The 17,253-nt window shown below is 44.7% G+C and overlaps 1 protein-coding gene across 3 annotated transcripts; it reads right to left on the reverse strand.

Moving 5' to 3' along the window:
• Positions 1-900: 900 nt before the first annotated feature.
• TMEM218 (transmembrane protein 218) lies at positions 901-16,496 on the reverse strand. 3 transcript variants are annotated; one of them, XM_069566490.1, is made up of 4 exons: positions 16,096-16,496; positions 7,287-7,479; positions 6,099-6,201; positions 901-2,174 (listed from the first exon to the last, which is right to left on the reverse strand). In XM_069566490.1, the coding sequence occupies exons 2-4, from the start codon at positions 7,394-7,396 to the stop codon at positions 2,040-2,042; spliced, it is 348 nt and encodes a 115-aa protein (XP_069422591.1). In that variant the 5' UTR covers positions 7,397-7,479; positions 16,096-16,496; the 3' UTR covers positions 901-2,039. The 3 variants fall into 3 exon arrangements, with proteins under 3 accessions (XP_069422591.1, XP_069422592.1, XP_069422590.1); XM_069566491.1 differs by having other exon boundaries at positions 16,143-16,444; XM_069566489.1 differs by having other exon boundaries at positions 16,056-16,164.
• Between the last annotated feature and the right edge of the window lie 757 nt (positions 16,497-17,253).

Below are 17,253 nucleotides of genomic sequence, written 5' to 3' on the forward strand. Positions count from 1 at the left end.
CGGAGTCAGGAAGGCAGCCAGGAAGCCTCAGAGCCTCGTTCTCGAGTGGACTTATTCCACAAGGACCAGGCGTCACACCCTGTGGGTGCACAGTGAGCTCCGAGTGAACGCTTTTACCTGCTGTGTGCCACGTGGGTGAATGATAGTGCATTTCCTAGCAACTCAACAGCGTACAATAACTCTGATGAATTTTTAGATTAAATATCTGATACTGTGCATCAGTAAAGAATGTTAGCTTTACCTCTATTTTATGAGACACAGAAAGAATTTGTCAAAAAATTACCTAGTGTGTTCTGCCAGCTTGAGACAGCGCCACCTAGTGGATCAGTGGAGGGTAATGTCCTGATGTAGTCTTGGTCAGGATACAATTTTAAGAGGCTATGCTGCAGTCCATGGGGTCACAAAGAGTCTGATACAACGGAGTGACTGAATTGAACTGAACTGAAATAACCTGTTTTCTTACATAGAAGCCCTGACTTGCTCTCCTCCCACCTCCCAAACAGTGGGATCACCAGTTTCTTTGCCACAGGATTCCCTCTGGGTAGCACAACCTATGCTGAGGCCATTGATCAAAGAACAATGAACGGCAACCCTGAGATGATTTCTGTTTGTATTTAAGGGACACCCTCTAAGCTCTGTCTCCAGGAAGGCCTGAGCACAAGGGGTACCATATTAACCATTGATTATCATGGGTCCCCCCCATAGAAATTAGCGAAATTCATTTTGTGATTTTGTGCTCTCTCAGCCTTCTATTTCTTATCCCATTCCTGTGGGGTTTTTTTTTTTTTTTCCTTAAGGGTTGGACATGATTGTTTTGAGCATAAAGATATAAAGTGATCCATCATTCACTTCACCACTGCCAGTAGTTATGGGATCTACAGAAGGCAGGCCGAGTTAAAATACCCTTTGTACAAAAATTTATTTTTGCCCTTAACACACAGGCTTGTCATTTACATTTGTGGAGGGGGGAAAAAAAGACTTGTGCACTACTGGCACATAGCATGTACTCTATCAAAGTTCTTTTTCCAACTTGTTTTCTGGTTCTTAATTTTCAGCCAGAAGGTCCTTCAAATAGTTTTTGGGTGCCAGGTTGAGACTCCCAAAGTAGAAACAGCCTAGAGCTACTCGCCCCCACCCACCATTTAATGACAGATTTCACTTGGTCTGGGAACTTACGTATAAAGTTTTATCTAAGCCTGGGGATAGACATTCCTTATCAGCTTTGGAGAAAGAGCTACAAAGATGAAAGAGATGACAGTAACTCAACATGGACACTTACACTAAATAAAGGAACAAAGACCACCAAATACTGGGAGAAGAACCTAGAGAGAGCCGCAGGACACACAGCTGATGTTTACACGCTGCCTCTAGTCCCCCCATGAACCTGAACTATCGCAATGCTAGCTTCAGGAAGCTGTGCCCAGGAGTTCGAGGTGAAAGTCAGTCCTCTGACTGCTGTTGACTGCTTTCTCAAGGCAGCGGAAAGCGACACCAAGGCCTTTGTGGAGCCCCGTGGGGTGACATGCAGAGTGCTGCATAGCTGGCATCTGATATATGTCTCCAAGTCACCACATTAAAATAATCTTTTGAACTTGGAGGGCCTTTCTTTCCCAAATGATCTTAACCTTGAAATTAAGTATTTCACATATTATCAAAAAGGACCAAGTTCTTCCATCCGTTGGACAGGTGAAGCTAAAGTACCCTTTTTCTCAAAATTTACTTGCTGATGTCTTGATTGAAAAACCTAAGCAGATCGCTGTTGCTATTTCCTTTTCAAAAGAGGTGGAAAACCTGAGGTACAGGTGCTGAGAAGACAGTGATATCCCCCTTAAGCTGGTGAGAAATCTTTCCTCGGGGGCAATTCTGCAATCCTGTTTCTGGAAGCCAGGACTCAACGGATTTGTCTTCGTGATGAAGAGATGATCCTCTGATCTTAAGGCAGGAAGGCTGTCAACACAAAGCTCTGAACAGTACCTTGCTGCTCACCAGTGACATCAAAGCGCGGGGGAGAACAAGGTCTTGGTTTTCCTGAAGACGACTCAGTAGGACCGCAGGGGTTTGGCATAGATTGGCTCCAGGATGTGATGGATTAGAACCAAGAAAAGGCTTCCAAGGAAGGCGGCAGTGAGGAAAGCCAGCAGGACATAGCGGCCAATGAAAAAGGCATCTACAATCTGGAGAAAAAAACATTAAAAGTGAAATTATTGACACGTCTGTGCCTTGACTGGGCTCAGCTGGAATCTCTGATGAATGGGCCCAGGATCTGTCCACATTAAGAACTTCCAGTAACATCCTGCAAATGGATAAGAACCTTTTTCTCAACATGCTGAGCCAGAAATACAAGATAAAGAGAAGCTTAATGAAAAGGCTTAATAAAGTACAGGGAACAAACATAGGCTTAATGTAGATGCATAAACACTCTGAAGGCAAGTTCTTTTCTGTTCTGAAATGAGTTATCTGAAAGAATGAGAACCTTGCTTGCTTGGTCTCAGAAAGGCTTATTTTGTGGCTGTCAATTTTTCATTATGGAGAACTTTAAACATGTATAAAAATACAATAGTATAATAATCCCCCACATACTCAAGATTCAAACCCCCACGCCATCAACCCATGCTCAACTCAGGAGGGGTCATTTTCAAAATGAAAACGGGACTGTCAAACTTTTACCAGAAGAGTTCTGAACCCTAACATTCATAACCCAGCAATCCAAGGGCTGGGGAAATGGCCATTTACCTGCGGTCCTGAAACACTAAGAGGAAAGGAAACTTGTCCCAGTTTGTACAGTTGGCTGCCTGGCAACCAGCTGTACTTGAGGCCCCAGAGCTGCTGGTCTTTGCAGACAGAGGCCTGTCATTCATATTGGCTCTTCCCACTTGTCTACCGTTCACTGCTGGAACTCTGTTTTCCACAGATCCAAAGGGTGCTGCCTAAGTTTGGGCAGGAAAAAGCAGTTTAATCTACAGACTTAATAGAGTAGGAACACAAACCAAGTGACCAGGGACATCGCAACTTCCCGAAGCTTTCAGAACCTAGTACCTGAAGACATTTCCAAATACCTGCAGGGTTGTGGTTGATAGGATAATGTCTCTACAATGTCCACATCCTGATCTCCAGAAACTCTGAATGTGTTAAATTGCATGACAAAGGAGAATTAAGGTTGTAGATGGAATTACAGTTGTTAATCCATTGACCTTAAATAGGGAGACTGTCCATTCTCTGTCCATACCTCTGTGTCTCTATTCCTGCCCTGCAAATAGGTTCATCTGTATCATTTTTCTAGATTTCACATATATGCGTTAATATACGATATTTGTTTTTCTCTTTCTGACTCAGTTCATGCTGTATGACAGACTCTGGGTCCATCCTTGTCTCTACAGATGCCTCACCTTTGTTCCTTTTTAGGGGTAATAATATTCCATTGTATTTATGTTTTGGGGGGAAGCAGAGAGTAGGACAAATTGGGAGGTTGGGATTGACATACATACACCACCGTGTGTGGAACAGATAGCTAGTGGGAAGCCGCTCTATAGCACAGGGGGTTTTGATGCTCTGTGATGACCCAGAGGGGTGGGATGGGGGTAGGGTGGGAGGGAGGTCCGAGAGGGAGGGGATATCTGTGTACATACGGCCGATTCACATCACTGCACAGCGGAATCTAACACATTGTCAAGTAATTATACTCCAATAAAAAAAGAAGGAGGCTGGCCTGCACTGTTTAATACAGGCGGCCCAATGTAATCACAGGGCTCTTCAGCAGACGTTGAGAGAGGCGGGAGAGACGGTCAGAGACACAGAGATGTGAGGATGGAGGCAGACACAGAGAGATGCTATTTTGCTGTCTCTGAAGAGGGAGCAAGAGGTCCATAAGCCCAAGGGTGGCCCCTGGAAGCAGAAAAGGCAAGGAAACATTTCTCCCCAGAACCTCCAGAAAGGAAGACAGCCCCGCCAACCCCTTGATTTTAGCCCAAGGAGGCTGATTTTGGGATTCTAGCCTGTGGAACTCTAAGATAGTAAATGAGTGTTGTAGGCCACTGATCTTGCAGTAATTTGTTACAGCAGCAGTGGGAAACTAATACAGCAGAGATGCACAAAGCACCTGTCAAGTCCAAGCTCTGCTGTGATCACTGAGATCCAAGGACACCAGGGGAGAGGGATGCTCTGGAGATTACCCCAACAGCCAGCTTACAACAAAGGTCAGTTGGATGAAACGGCTCTGACATGACTTTGGCCTTGGCTCCAGGACTGAACACGTCTCTCTCGAGCTACATGTTTGCTTGTTCGACACGGTTCACTTTTTAATTAGCCAATTAGCAGGCCTTGGGTGCGGAAGGCCCAGGCCATGTATTATTGATACAGTATTGAGCCGGGCCGCTGACAGGGGCTGGGACTCCAAACCTGAGAATGAGAACTCCAATCTCTGCTGGCTGCACTGATGAACAGATTTGGCTCAAAAGGCTGATCTGCTCTCCTGGTCTGAAACTGGGTCTGAAACTCACATGACAGAGGAAAGAGGGAAGAGGGATTGATTTCAAGACAGGGTTTGCTCTGGGCCCTTCTTCCAATGCCCACATCCCCAGTGATTCAGAAATACCCAGACTTTATCGCTTTCCCCATTTAAGACAGGAAAACTGGTCACCATCCTGGCATGGTCAGAGTGGTTGTCAGATGCTGACCAAAAAACCCAGCATGTATGAAAACAGCACCTTAGTTTTGTGTGGCCAAGTATTATTTCCCTTGGAATTTTCAGAATGAATTTCTTCCCTTTGGCCATGGTCAGTCCTACACAGTGCTAGAAAGGGGTGCCGAGTCTAGTTCTGAAGTTATAATATAGGTTTGCGTACTATTGTCTGGCGTCAAAACAGTTGCCTTTAAACTCTCGGTGATGGCTCCTGATATTCTGCTGGGTCCCCAGTATGAAGGTATTGAAGATAGGCCTCAGCTTGCATCCTTGCTCGGCCTCTTCCTGGGTAAGGTACCCTAGCCCCTCCCAGCCTTAGCATCCTGACCTATGAAACGGGACACTAATGGTACCTGTGTTGTGCTACTTAGGGTTGTCCTGAGGTTTGAATGAGAGCATGTAAATAACATGCTTAGCACAGGACCCCACACATAGTGATGCCTTAAACAGTGTTAGCTATTATCACCATTACTTCTTTTTTGATAGTTGTTTTTTTTTTCCTTTTTTCTTTTTGGTGATGTGGAGCATTTTTAAAGTCTTTATTGAATTTGTTACAACACTGTTTTGATTTTTTGGCCACGAGGCATGTGGGATCTTAGTTAACTGATCAGGGATTGGACCCGTATCTCTTGCATTGGAAGGTGGTCTTAACCATTGGACCTCCAAGGAAGTGCCACCATTATATCTTAAAAAATTAAAATAGCGGAAAGAAGTTGCTAGAAGGAGTAATGGGCCACAGGATGTCAAGAGTAGAGATTATCAAGACTGTAGAGATCTGAGACCATGGTAAAGCCAGAGCCCCAGTCAGGAAGGAACCAGGATGGGGGGAGTCTATAAGAGAGACGATAAAACTCCATTTAGATAGGCAGGTGCTGGGAGATCCGGTTCTGGAAATGAGGCCGGAAGGGACTCCCCGAAGGCTGTCTGGCTACATTGTCCATGCTCCGCAGCGGTGTTCCTCCCTCCCCTCTGCTTTTCTCTATGGAGAATACTCCCTCCTCACTGCCAGCGGGAAAATCCAAACACACGATGAAAAACCATGTCAATTAGCGCCTGAGGGCACTACCTAAGTGTCACCTGGGATCCGAGTTTCCGAGCCCAGGCGACCAGGAGTGGGAGCCTGCCTGCTCGTCTCTGGCCCCGCCGCGTGCTCGCTCAGAAGCCAAATCCAGGCAAACAGCTGCCTCGAGGTGTTGCCAGTGGGCACGGAAAGAAACGGGAGGGAGTTTAAAACTCACCCTGAAGAAAAAGAGAAAAAAAAAAAAAAACTCACCCTGAGCCGCCCCCACGCCCCATCCTGGTTTCAACTTTATAATTTTTTGAACACACTTCAGCCCTCCTGGCATTGGGGACCACGCGGGGCAGGGCAGAGGTCTAGACCAGGAGAAGGAGGACTGACAAAACAAACCCAGGTCTTTACCTTCATCTCTGCCTCAGGGGCTGGGGCATCACTGGCTCGAGGGAAGAGCAACAGAACGGCTGTGATGATCAGGGCACCGAGGAACACGAAAACTGCAGAGAACCTGTGGCCCAAAGACAGGGGGTTAAAAGCACGGTTTCGTGTTGGGCTGCGCCTGGCTTTTCCCTGGGGCCCATATTCTGCCTCAGTCCACTAACAGGGCCCAGTGTGCTGCCCCAGCGCCACAGGAATTCAGAAACGTTTCCCCTTCCTCCCAAAGCCCATCTTCCCAGACAGGTACCAGCAGGATGCATTCCTGTTATTCCTGGGAGTTCCAAGTCCCTAAGAATGGGAATTGGTGGGATTTTTAAATTTTATTTTTAATTGGAGGGTAATTGCTTTACAGTGCTGTGTTGGTTTCTACCATGCAAGGTGAATCAGCTTTACGTACACATATATCCCCTCCCTCTTAAGCCTCCCACATCTCCCCCCTCTAGGTCATCACAGAGAACCGAGCTGGGCTCCCTGTGTTATACAGCAGGTTTCCACGAGGCAGTTTTACACACAGAAGTGTATATATGATATGTCAATCGTGCTCTGTCAGGAACAGGTAGTTTTTATTTTGACCTCTGTGTGGTCATACGAAAACCCAAAGTGGTCCTTCCCTGATCCCCCACTGCTGTGTTTGAAACCAAAAAACTTTAGTAAATGATGTAACTTGTTTTGTACCTACACAATCTGGCCAGGGAGTATGACTCTACAGTGTCCTTAAGAGTCAGTTTATGCTCTGATTCTTTAAGTCAACACCAGCCCAAGTTATCCACGACCCTTCAGCTTCCCGGGGCCCTGGGCTAGAGCCTCAGGGGCTGGACCCAGCACCTGCCATGAATCTCAACAGTTAAGAAACATGCACACGCGTGACCCCAAGAAACTCACGAGACAGCAAAAGCAGATTCTCTTTTCATCTCCCATGTCCTCATCTCCTGTGTGCTGCGAGCTGACATGTACCCCCTCCTTTCTCCTCCCACCTCAGCTTCCGAGTATAAATAACACAGTCAGTGCTTATGATAAAGAGGTTAAAATGCAACTCCTTCCAACTGCCGGTAATGACAATGAGCTCCTGAATTCTAAATGTTTCATGAGCGTCAGCGATTTCGCATCTGATTGCTTTTAGCTCGGACTCCCGGCTAGAGAGAGAGAAGGCCTTACCTCGCTGCCCCTGAGGCTCTGGACAGCAAGGCACACAGCAGCGGCACCAACACCCAGAGCAGGGCGAGGATGAACACGCCCGGCCCCACGCCGAGCACCGTGCCAGCCATGCACGGCACAGCACCGGGCACAGTGCGACGAGCTGGTCCTGCTGTTAGCGGTGCTGCTGCGCTTCTCAGTGCTCCTGGGTTTCCTAGGGGGGGACACACGAAGTCTGAATTCATTCTGGGAAACTTCTGATGATTGGGGTGGGAAGAGGATTCATCAATACAGGTCTTAATAGGTCTCTCTCAGAAACTGACAGATCAAGCAGCTAAGAATAAACCCTTGACAGAGGATACACAAATGGCCAATATATATGTGAAAAGTGCTCAGCTTCATTAGTCACTCACTTCAGTTCAGTTGCTCAGTTGTGTCCCCATGAACTGCAGCACGCCAGGCCTCCCTGTCCATCACCAGCTCCCGGAGCTCACTCAAACTCATGTCCATTGAGTTGGTGATGCCATCCAGCCATCTCATCCTCTGTCGTCCCCTTCTCCTCCTGCCCTCAATCTTTCCCAGCATCAGGGTCTTTTCAAATGAGTCAGCTCTTTGCATCAGGGGGCCAAAGTACTGGAGTTTCAGCTTTAGCATCAGTCCTTCCAATGAACACCCAGGACTGATCTCCTTTAGAATGGACTGGATGGATCTCCTTGCAGTCCAAGGGACTCTCAAGAGTCTTCTCCAACACCACAGTTCAAAAGCATCAATTCTTCGGTGCTCAGCGCTCTTCACAGTCCAACTCTCACATCCATACGTGACCACTGGAAAAACCATAGCCTTGACTAGACGGACCTTTGTTGGCAAAGTAATGTCTCTGCTTTTGAATATGCTATCTAGGTTGGTCATAACTTTCCTTCCAAGGAGTAAACGTCTTTTAATTTCATGGCTGCAGTCACCATCTGCAGTCATCTTGGAGCCCAGAAAAATAAAGTCAGCCACCATTTCCACTGTTTCCCCATCTATCTGCCATGAAGTGATGGGACCAGATGCCATGATCTTAGTTTTCTGAATGTTGAGCTTTAAGCCAACTTTTTCACTCTCCTCTTTTACCTTTATCAAGAAGCTCTTTAGATCTTCTTCACTTTCTGCCATAAGGATGGTGTCATCTGCATATCTAAGTTATTGATATTTCTCCTGGCAATCTTGATTCCAGCTTGTGTTTCATCCAGCCTAGAGTTTCTCATGATGTACTCTGCATATAAGTTAAATAAGTAGCTTGACAATATACAGCCTTGATGTACTCCTTTCCCGATTTGGAACCAGTCTGTTGTTCCATGTCCAGTTCTAACTGTTGCTTCCTGACCTGCATACAGGTTTCTCAAGAGGCAGGTCAGATGGTCTGGTATTCCCATCTCCTTCATTAGAAAATTGGAAATAAAATACAGTACCTCTAGGCACCTACCAGAATGGCTAAAATGAAAATGATGGACAACTCCAAGTGTTGATCAAAATGTGGAGAAACTGGAAGCCTTGTACTCTGCTGGTGAGAGTGTAAGTTCTTATTAGCACTTTGGAGACTCTTTGGCTATATCTAATAAAGCTGAATATGTGAACCCTAGATCCAGCTGTTCTCTTCCTGGTGTGTCCCCAACAGCCATGTCATAAGTTCACTAAAAGATGCACAAAAGTTCAGGGCAGACCTATTAGAAATAGTTACAAACTGAAATGACCTAAATATACCTCAATTGAATAGATAGGATGAGCTTTCTCAGGTAGCACTAGTGTTAAGTATCTTCCTGCTAATGCAGGAGATGCAGAAGACCCAGGTTCGATTCCTGGGTCAGGAAGATCCCCTGGAGGAGCAAATTGCAACCCACTCCAGTATTCTTGCCTGGAAAATTCCATGGACAGAGGAGGCTTGTGGGCTACAGTCCTTAGGGTTGCAAAGAGTTGGTATTATAGATACAATTTATTCATTCATACAATGAAAGAGTAAAAAGAAGTAAGAATGAATAGACCACAACTATATCCAGCAATGTGGGTAAGTTTTGAAAATATTAAATATAAAAAGCTAGAGGCAAGAGTTCACACTGTGTAATAACATGTATATAATGTTCAAAAACAGTTCAAACTAATTTGGGGGTTAGAAGTCTGGAGTGTGGTTGCCGTGTAGAAAGAAGTGACTAAAGGGGCTTCTGGGGTACTTATGAAATTTTGTTTCTTCAGCGGGATGTGGGTTACACAGCTTTGTTAATTCTGCTAAACTGTATCTAGCTGTCGGAGAAGGCAACGGCAACCCACTCCAGTACTCTTGCCTGGAAAAGCCCATGGATTGAGGAGCCTGGTAGGCTGCAGTCCATGGGGTCACAAAGTTGGAGACGACTGAGCAACTTCCCTTTCACTTTTCACTTTCATGCACTGGAAAAGGAAATGGCAACCCACTCCAGAGTTCTTGCCTGGAGAATCCCAGGGATGGGGGAGCCTGGTGGGCTGCCATCTATGGGGTCGCACAGAGTCGGACACGACTGAAGCGACTTAGCAGCAGCAGCAGCAGTATCTAGCTGTACACTCCTGATTTGCATACTTTTCATTATGTGTCTTTTACTTTGCCAAAAAGTTTACTTCAAATAAAGTCTGAAGAGACATACCAGACAAATGTAATACATGGGCCTTGTTTGGTTCCTGACTCAAACAAACCTGCTATACAAAACCTTTTATGAGATGACTGGAGAAATTTGAACAGTATCTGGGAAAAATTTGACAATGTTAGGGAATCACTGTTTATTTTTTAAGTGAAAAATAATGTTTTTTTTTAATGTGATGATGTGGTTATATTACTAAAAGATTACTTTTAATATACAAATATACAAACACACACAACACAAACAACAGAAAATGATATCTAGGAATTTTATAATCATCTAGGACAGAGGAGAAAGGGATCAATATAAAACAAGGCTAGTCCTGAATTCACTGTTGAAGCTGGAGTGGTGAACATATGAATTTTCCTACACTATTTCCTATACTTTTGAATATTTGAAACTTTTGCAATAAAAGGGTTGTGTGTATAAGAATATATGGGGAAGTAGGAATAAATCCAACAAAAGATGTGAAGATTTTTATGGCAAAAAGTATAAAACTTTGTTCAAGGATATATATATATGTGTGTATATATATATATATATATTTTTTTTTTTTTAAAGGCCTGAATAGAGAAATAACCCCTGTTCCTGAAAGGATAAGATGGTTTAATATTTAAACTCAATTTTCCTTAAGTTATCAGCTCAATGCAATTCTAACCAAAATCTCAACATCGTTTTCTATGGAACTTGAAAACCAATCCTAAATTCACATGCAAAAGCAAAAACCCAAGAATAGCAAAAACAATTTTGGGAACTAGGATGGAAAACTCGCCTTTCATGTTACCAACTGCCGCAAGACACATTCTAGAACCACAGTAATTAAAACAGCGTGATAGTGGCATAGAGACACATGGGCCAGTGGAACAAAACAGAAAGCCCAGAAGCAGAGCCACGCATTCAGGAGAACTTTGCACAGCACAGAGCTGGCTTTATAGACAATGGGTAGAGGATTTCATAGACAGTGTTGGGATAAGTGATTATCCAATCAGACAATAATAAAACCAGATCTCTGCTTTATATCATACGCACAAGCAAATTTTAAATGGAAAGTTATTCGTAATAAAACAGCATATGTTTAAATATACAACCGTTCAGGCTGACTACACTAGAATACGTAATGAAGGACCGCACTCAGATGCTCGCACCTAAACTTAGAATTGGCATGAACGCAAAAGCTACAAATGCAGGCTGATGCAGGTGTGTTTTACAGCAACTCAAATACCACGGGCTGGGCTGCCTTCACTTACGGGGTTTTCTACAGTGATGAACGACTCTGTTAAGAGTTCCAAACTACAAATAAGTATAATTTCCCCCTGATTTACATTAGAGTTGCATTCCTGGAAATTTTACTATGTTCAACTGTGCCAAAAGATACATTATGCTTATATAAAAAATGGAGTTAGATTCTGGGTTCATATTAGAAATGAGTAACCTGTGAGACACTTGGGATGTTTTGCAGGATGAAGGACAATTCTTCATGGTGAGGGGCTGTCCAGTGTATCACGGGACTTCCAGCAGCCCCAGTCCTGCTCTGTAAACCCTAGGAGTGCCTCCAAAATCACACTAATAACCAAAGGTGCCCTCACAAACTCCAAATGACCAAAGGGGCAGTTCAGTTCAGTTCAGTCACTCAGTCGTGTCCGACTCTTTGTGACCCCATGAACCACAACACACCAGGCCTCCCTGTCCATCACCATCTCCCGGACTCCACCCAAACCAATATCCATTGAGTCGGTGATGCCATCCAACCATCTCATCCTTTGTCATCCCCTTCTCCTCCTGCCCTCAATCTTTCCCAGCATCAGGGTCTTTTCAAATGAGTCAGCTCTTTGCATCAGGTGGCCAAAGTACTGCAGTTTCGGCTTCAACATCAGTCCTTCCAATGAACACCCAGGGCCGATCTCCTTTAGGATGGACTGGTTGGATCTCCTTGCAGTCCAAGGGACTCTCAAGAGTCTTCTCCAACACCACAGTTCAAAAGTATCAATTCTTCGGTGCTCAGCCCTCTTCACAGTCCAACTCTCACATCCATACGTGACCACTGGAAAAACCATAGCCTTGACTAGACGGACCTCTGTTGGCAAAGTAATGTCTCTGCTTTTGAATATGCTATCTAGGTTGGTCATAACTTTCCTTCCAAAGAGTAAGCATCTTTTAATTTCATGGCTGCAGTCACCATCTGCAGTCATCTTGGAGCCCAGAAAAATAAAGTCAGCCACCATTTCCACTGTTTCCCCATCTATCTGCCATGAACTGATGGGACGGGATGCCATGATCTTAGTTTTCTGAATGTTGAGCTTTAAGCCAACTTTTTCACTCTCCTCTTTCATTTTCATCAAGAGGCTCTTTAGTTCTTCTTCACTTTCTGCCATAACGGTGATGTCATCTGCATATCTGAGGTTATTGATGTTTCTCCTGGCAATCTTGATTCCAGCTTGTGCTTCCTCCAGCCCAGCGTTTCTCATGATGTACTCTGCATATAAGTGCCACTGCCTTAAAGAACCATGTGGAGGTTTAGTCACTAAGTCACATTTGACTCTTGCAACCCCATGGACTGTAGCCTGCCAGGATCCCCTGTCCATGGGATTCTCCAGGCAAGAACTGGAGTGGGTTGCCATTTCCTTTTTTCAGGGGATCTTCCGGACCCAGGGATCAAACCTGGGTGTCCTGCACTGCAGGCAGAGTCTTCCCCAACTGAGCTATGAGAGAAGCCCAAGCCTAGATAAACTCTGGCATAAACAGATGTGAACAAAGGTGTTCATGATAGCAAAACATCTGAGAAAATCTAAATGTCCATCAGTAGGGGGAGGGGTATTATATACTCATGACAACTTAAAATCAATGAACTTGAGCTAGCTGTACTGACATGAATGTACCTACTGGTTTGGCCAAAAAGTGTGTTCCATAACATCTTATGGAAAAACCCAAATGATCTTTTTGGTCAACCCAATAAAAAACAATATTGAGTCTAAAAGCAAGTTGCAGAATGAAGCCCACAATACTATACTATTTGTATCTTTAAAATTAAAAAATACCTAAATCATTATATATTCATGAGATAAACATATACAGTAAACATAAAACCATGGGCATAAATGGCACAAAACAATTTCAGGAGATTGTATGTCTCTGGGGAGGGAGGAAGGAAGGAGAATGGGGCCAGGAAAGAGAACAAAGGGATCTGAACTAAATCTGTGATGGTTTATTTCTTGAAAATAAAAAGCTTAAGCAGATGAGCGGAAAAAAGTTAATGTTTATTAATCTAGTTGTTCGTGCATAGGTCTTTGTTATAATTTCCAGGGCAATATTCACTGTTTTTGAAATTTTTGAGATAAATATTAATTTTTAAAAAGGTAATTGGTAGCAGGGTACATATGAGCTGAGATCAGAGAACAGAAACTAGTGACCAGTTAGGAGACTATTGCAATTCTCCAGATAAGAGATGAGGCAGGTCTGGGCTTCATCTTAGCTGTGGAAATGGGAAGGGGCTTAGGGAGGTGGCATTAGAGGTGACTCAGGTTTCCTGCTCGGTTGACTGTACTGCCCTTAGCAAGATAACTAGTTAAGTGTAGCTGCTGCTGTTTTGGATATTACATAAATTACCTGTAAGAGTTGTACCAACTCTAACACCTAGAATACAGGGCAAATGGTACTTGAAGCTGGTATCATTAGAAATGTTGCCCTTCACTCCTCCAGAGAAACATGGAAGTTCATGAGACACTGGGTTCTGTACATGGGACAGCTTTTAAGTATTGAGATGAATATCCCCAACCTCCTATAAGAATGAAGTTTGTCACTTTATAACCAAAAAACCATACATTTTCTTACTAAGCATAGAAAGGAAAGGCTGGATAAAGTACAGAATGTTTTTGTGGGGAAAGAGTGAACATCTAGTAATTTTATCTTGTTAACTGAGTGTGGGCATAATGCTTGTGATTATTTCCCTTATTGGAATAGCTAAATTATCGAGTAAAGCTTGATTAAAAAAAATATATATAAAAAGAATTTTCCAGGCAAGAATATGGGGGTGGGTTACCATTTCCTTCTCCAAGGGATCTTCCCAATCCACTGATCGAACTGGTGTCTCCTGTGTCTCCTGCATTGGCAGGTGGACTCTTTACCATTGTGCCACCTGGGAAGCCTTTTATTTAATATTCAAGGCTTTTTCAAGCCTCTTCTAAGAATTGGGCTTCCCTGGCGGTTAGCCATCTTCCTTAGATGGTAAAAAAAATCTGCCTGCAATGCAGAAGACCCGGGTTCAATCCCTGGGTCGGGAAGATCCCCTGGGGAAGGGAATGGCTACCCATTCTCCAGTATTCTTGCCTGGAGAATTCCATGGACAGAGAAGCCTGAGAGCTACAGTCCATAAGGTCGCAAAGAGTCAGACATGACTTAGTGATGGAGCATGCAGGCACTATGGAAGACAGTATGGAGATTCCTCAAAAAATTGAGAATACAACTACCAAAAACCCCAGCTATCCCATTTCTGGGCATTTATCCAAAGAACATGAAAACACCAATTTGAAAAGATATATGTGACTCTGTGTTCACCGCAGCATTATTTACAATATCTAAAATATGGAAACAAGTTCAGTGCCCATCAACAGGTGAATGGATAAAGTTGGGTGTGTATGTATATATATATAGAGAGAGAGAAAGAGAGAGAGAGAGAGAAATAGATATACACGAAATGCAAGTGTCAGTCGCTCAATTGTGTCCAACTCTTTGGGACACTATGGACTGTAGCCCTCCAGGTTCTGTCCATGGAATTATCCAGGCCAAGAATATTAAAGTGGGTAGCCATTCCTTTCTCCAGGGGATCTTCCCAACCCAGGGATCAAACCCTGGTCTCCCGCATTGACGGCAGATTCTTTACCATTTGAGCCACCAATATATATACATATATAAAATGGAACACTATTTAACCATTAAAAAAAATGAAATCTTGCCAGGCCAATATGAATCGCTCTTAAGGCTAAGTGAAGTAAGTGGAGAAAGACAAATACCACATAATTTCACTCATACTAGGAATAAACAAACAAAAATGAACAAAGCAAACCAAAACAAGAGGGAGGATCCAGAGAACAGAGCAGTGGTTATCAGAGGAGAATGTGGGGAGGATACAAAATGGCTAAAGGGGATCAACTATAGGGTGGTTGATAGAAACTAAATTTTTGGTGGTGAGCACTCTGATGCTGGGAGGGATTGGGGGCAGGAGGAGAAGGGGATGACAGAGGATGAGATGGCTGGATGGCATCACCGACTTGATGGACATGAGTTTGAGTGAACTCCGGGAGATGGTGACGGACAAGGAGGCCTGGTGTGTTGCAATTCATGGGGTCACAGAGAGTCGGACACCACTGAGCGACTGAACTGAACCTTGTAGAGCACATAGAGGTGGAAATACAATGTTGTACACATGAAACATACAATGTTATAAACCAATGTTACCTCAATAAAAAGTAAGTCTTAAAGAAAAGCGAAAAAAATAGGTTACAGTAGTGAACTGTTTCTGGAGGGTTCCTTTTCATTTTCCTTTATAGCTGTTCCAAGTCTTCAAAAATAATTGGGTGGGAGAGGGTGAGCTTTCACACTTTTTTCTACTTTAAACACTTCAATATGGTTTGAATTTTAAAAATATTAGGATAATGCCTCTACTCTTGTAATGAAATCAAATGCAAGTCTGGGAAAAAATCAGTTGCCATACTACCAAAATAACACCGATGTGGCATCATCTCTTCACGAGATGATAGAAAAGGAAGATCATCCTTCCACCCTTTTTCCTGGGTGTTGTTGCGATTTGAAAGTGCGCAACCACAGCCTGTCTGTCATCCACACCACCCGGGGACCCCCAGCAGGCAGCCCTTACCGTGCTGGAGAGTGAACACTTTCCCTGCCCAGTTGCTGATTCAAACCGGCAACAGAAAAACAGTGCCCCCCAGGTCTCATCTTCAGAATGTTCCCCTGGCCACTTCCCAGCAGTTGGGAGAGAAATTAAGGTTGTGATCACAAGATTTCCCCCATTTCAGCATCTACTGGCCGCCAGACCTCGGGTGGAGATTAGTGGTGATGCTAGTCTGAGAGGTCCCTGTCCCGCCATCGCTCCCAGCCTTATTCCAGCCCCCCGTCAGCCACAACCTCCTACCATTCTCTCTCCTCTCTTCAGCCGCCCCTATTTTCCTCACCTCCACCCCGATCACCTGGCTTCGCATTTCCCAGGTCCCGTACTCACGCCTCTCGGCCCAGCCAGTTTCAGCCCACAGGGGCTAGGCTCTACTCAGGACGAATCACAAGTGGGCTTTCATCTAGGAGATTCTGGATTGGCTAATCAGCGCCACTCTTTTAACTCCTGAATTTCCCCTTATTTGCTTACGCCGCCGCGGCTCCAGGCAACGCGGAGCGTGGTGGGTGGGCACGTCGTCCTCCGTTACGCAGTCTAATTGGTCGATGGCTGCCGGTCCTGGGACAGGCCTCAAGTTCGATTGAATAGAGGTCGTCCTGGCTCCCCGCGCTCGCCCCACCCCGTTGTCAATCACACCATCCCTTAGGTAACTCACGGGACCATTGGTCAGTACCGCCGGAGGGCAGGTTGTTGGGCGGAAGAGAACTGCTTATAACGCCTTCCGCGGTGTTACCATGGAGACAGCACAGCTGGTGTGAGGCCCAGACTCCAGGCCACCCTTTAGCGCCAGTTTCGGAGTCCAGTGGCTATCACAGTTCAAGTCCTACTGGCTCCGTGGACCAAAGGACTTGGGATCAAGTCAAATTAGGCCTCAGAGAGTGGGTCAGACCCAGTCACTAAGGATCCCTGAGAACCATCTTGGAGAAAACCGAGTCCCTAAAGCACTGATTCTGTAATAACGTCATGTTTTCATTTGTCCTCATCTCGCTTTATTGTATTTAGCATTATTCTAATGTTAGCCTTAAGACTTCGTGTCCGACTCTTTGCGGCCCATGGACTGTAGTCCACCAAGCTCCTCCGTCCATAGGATTCTCCAGGCAAGAATACTGGAGGGGGTTGCCATTTCCTTCTCCAGGGGGTCTTCCCGACCCAGGGATTGAACCCAGGTCTCCCACATTGCAGGCAGATGCTTTAACCTCTGCACCACCAGGGAAGCCCCAGGAAAGAGGAGTCAGGGTCAAATCAAGTAAATCTTCTGTAGCTATGCCTCCAGGCATTTGGGAATGGAGGTGGTCCATGCTTTTAGCAAACTACTTTTGCTTAACTGCAAACTAAAACTTTTCATGATTTCACCCTGAGGTTATAGTCTGTAGACTAAAAGATCCGTAAATCAGGGCAACCAAAGGAAATAAGACAATGCATGTTCCACTGCTGAATTAGG

The sequence above is a fragment of the Ovis canadensis genome, chromosome 21 (assembly GCF_042477335.2).
Source record: "Ovis canadensis isolate MfBH-ARS-UI-01 breed Bighorn chromosome 21, ARS-UI_OviCan_v2, whole genome shotgun sequence".
Classification (NCBI taxonomy): Eukaryota; Metazoa; Chordata; class Mammalia; order Artiodactyla; family Bovidae; genus Ovis; species Ovis canadensis.

Coding starts and splice junctions, on each gene's coding strand:
- TMEM218 (XM_069566489.1), bottom strand. CDS start 16,122: ATGCGAAGCCAGGTGATCGGGGTGGAGGTGAGGAAAATAGGGGCGGCT. Junction 7,480..16,055: donor TGAAGAGAGGAGAGAGAATG/GTAGGAGGTTGT, acceptor GTCCCCCCCTAG/GAAACCCAGGAGCACTGAGA. Junction 2,175..6,098: donor CCCCTGAGGCAGAGATGAAG/GTAAAGACCTGG, acceptor TTTTTTCTCCAG/ATTGTAGATGCCTTTTTCAT.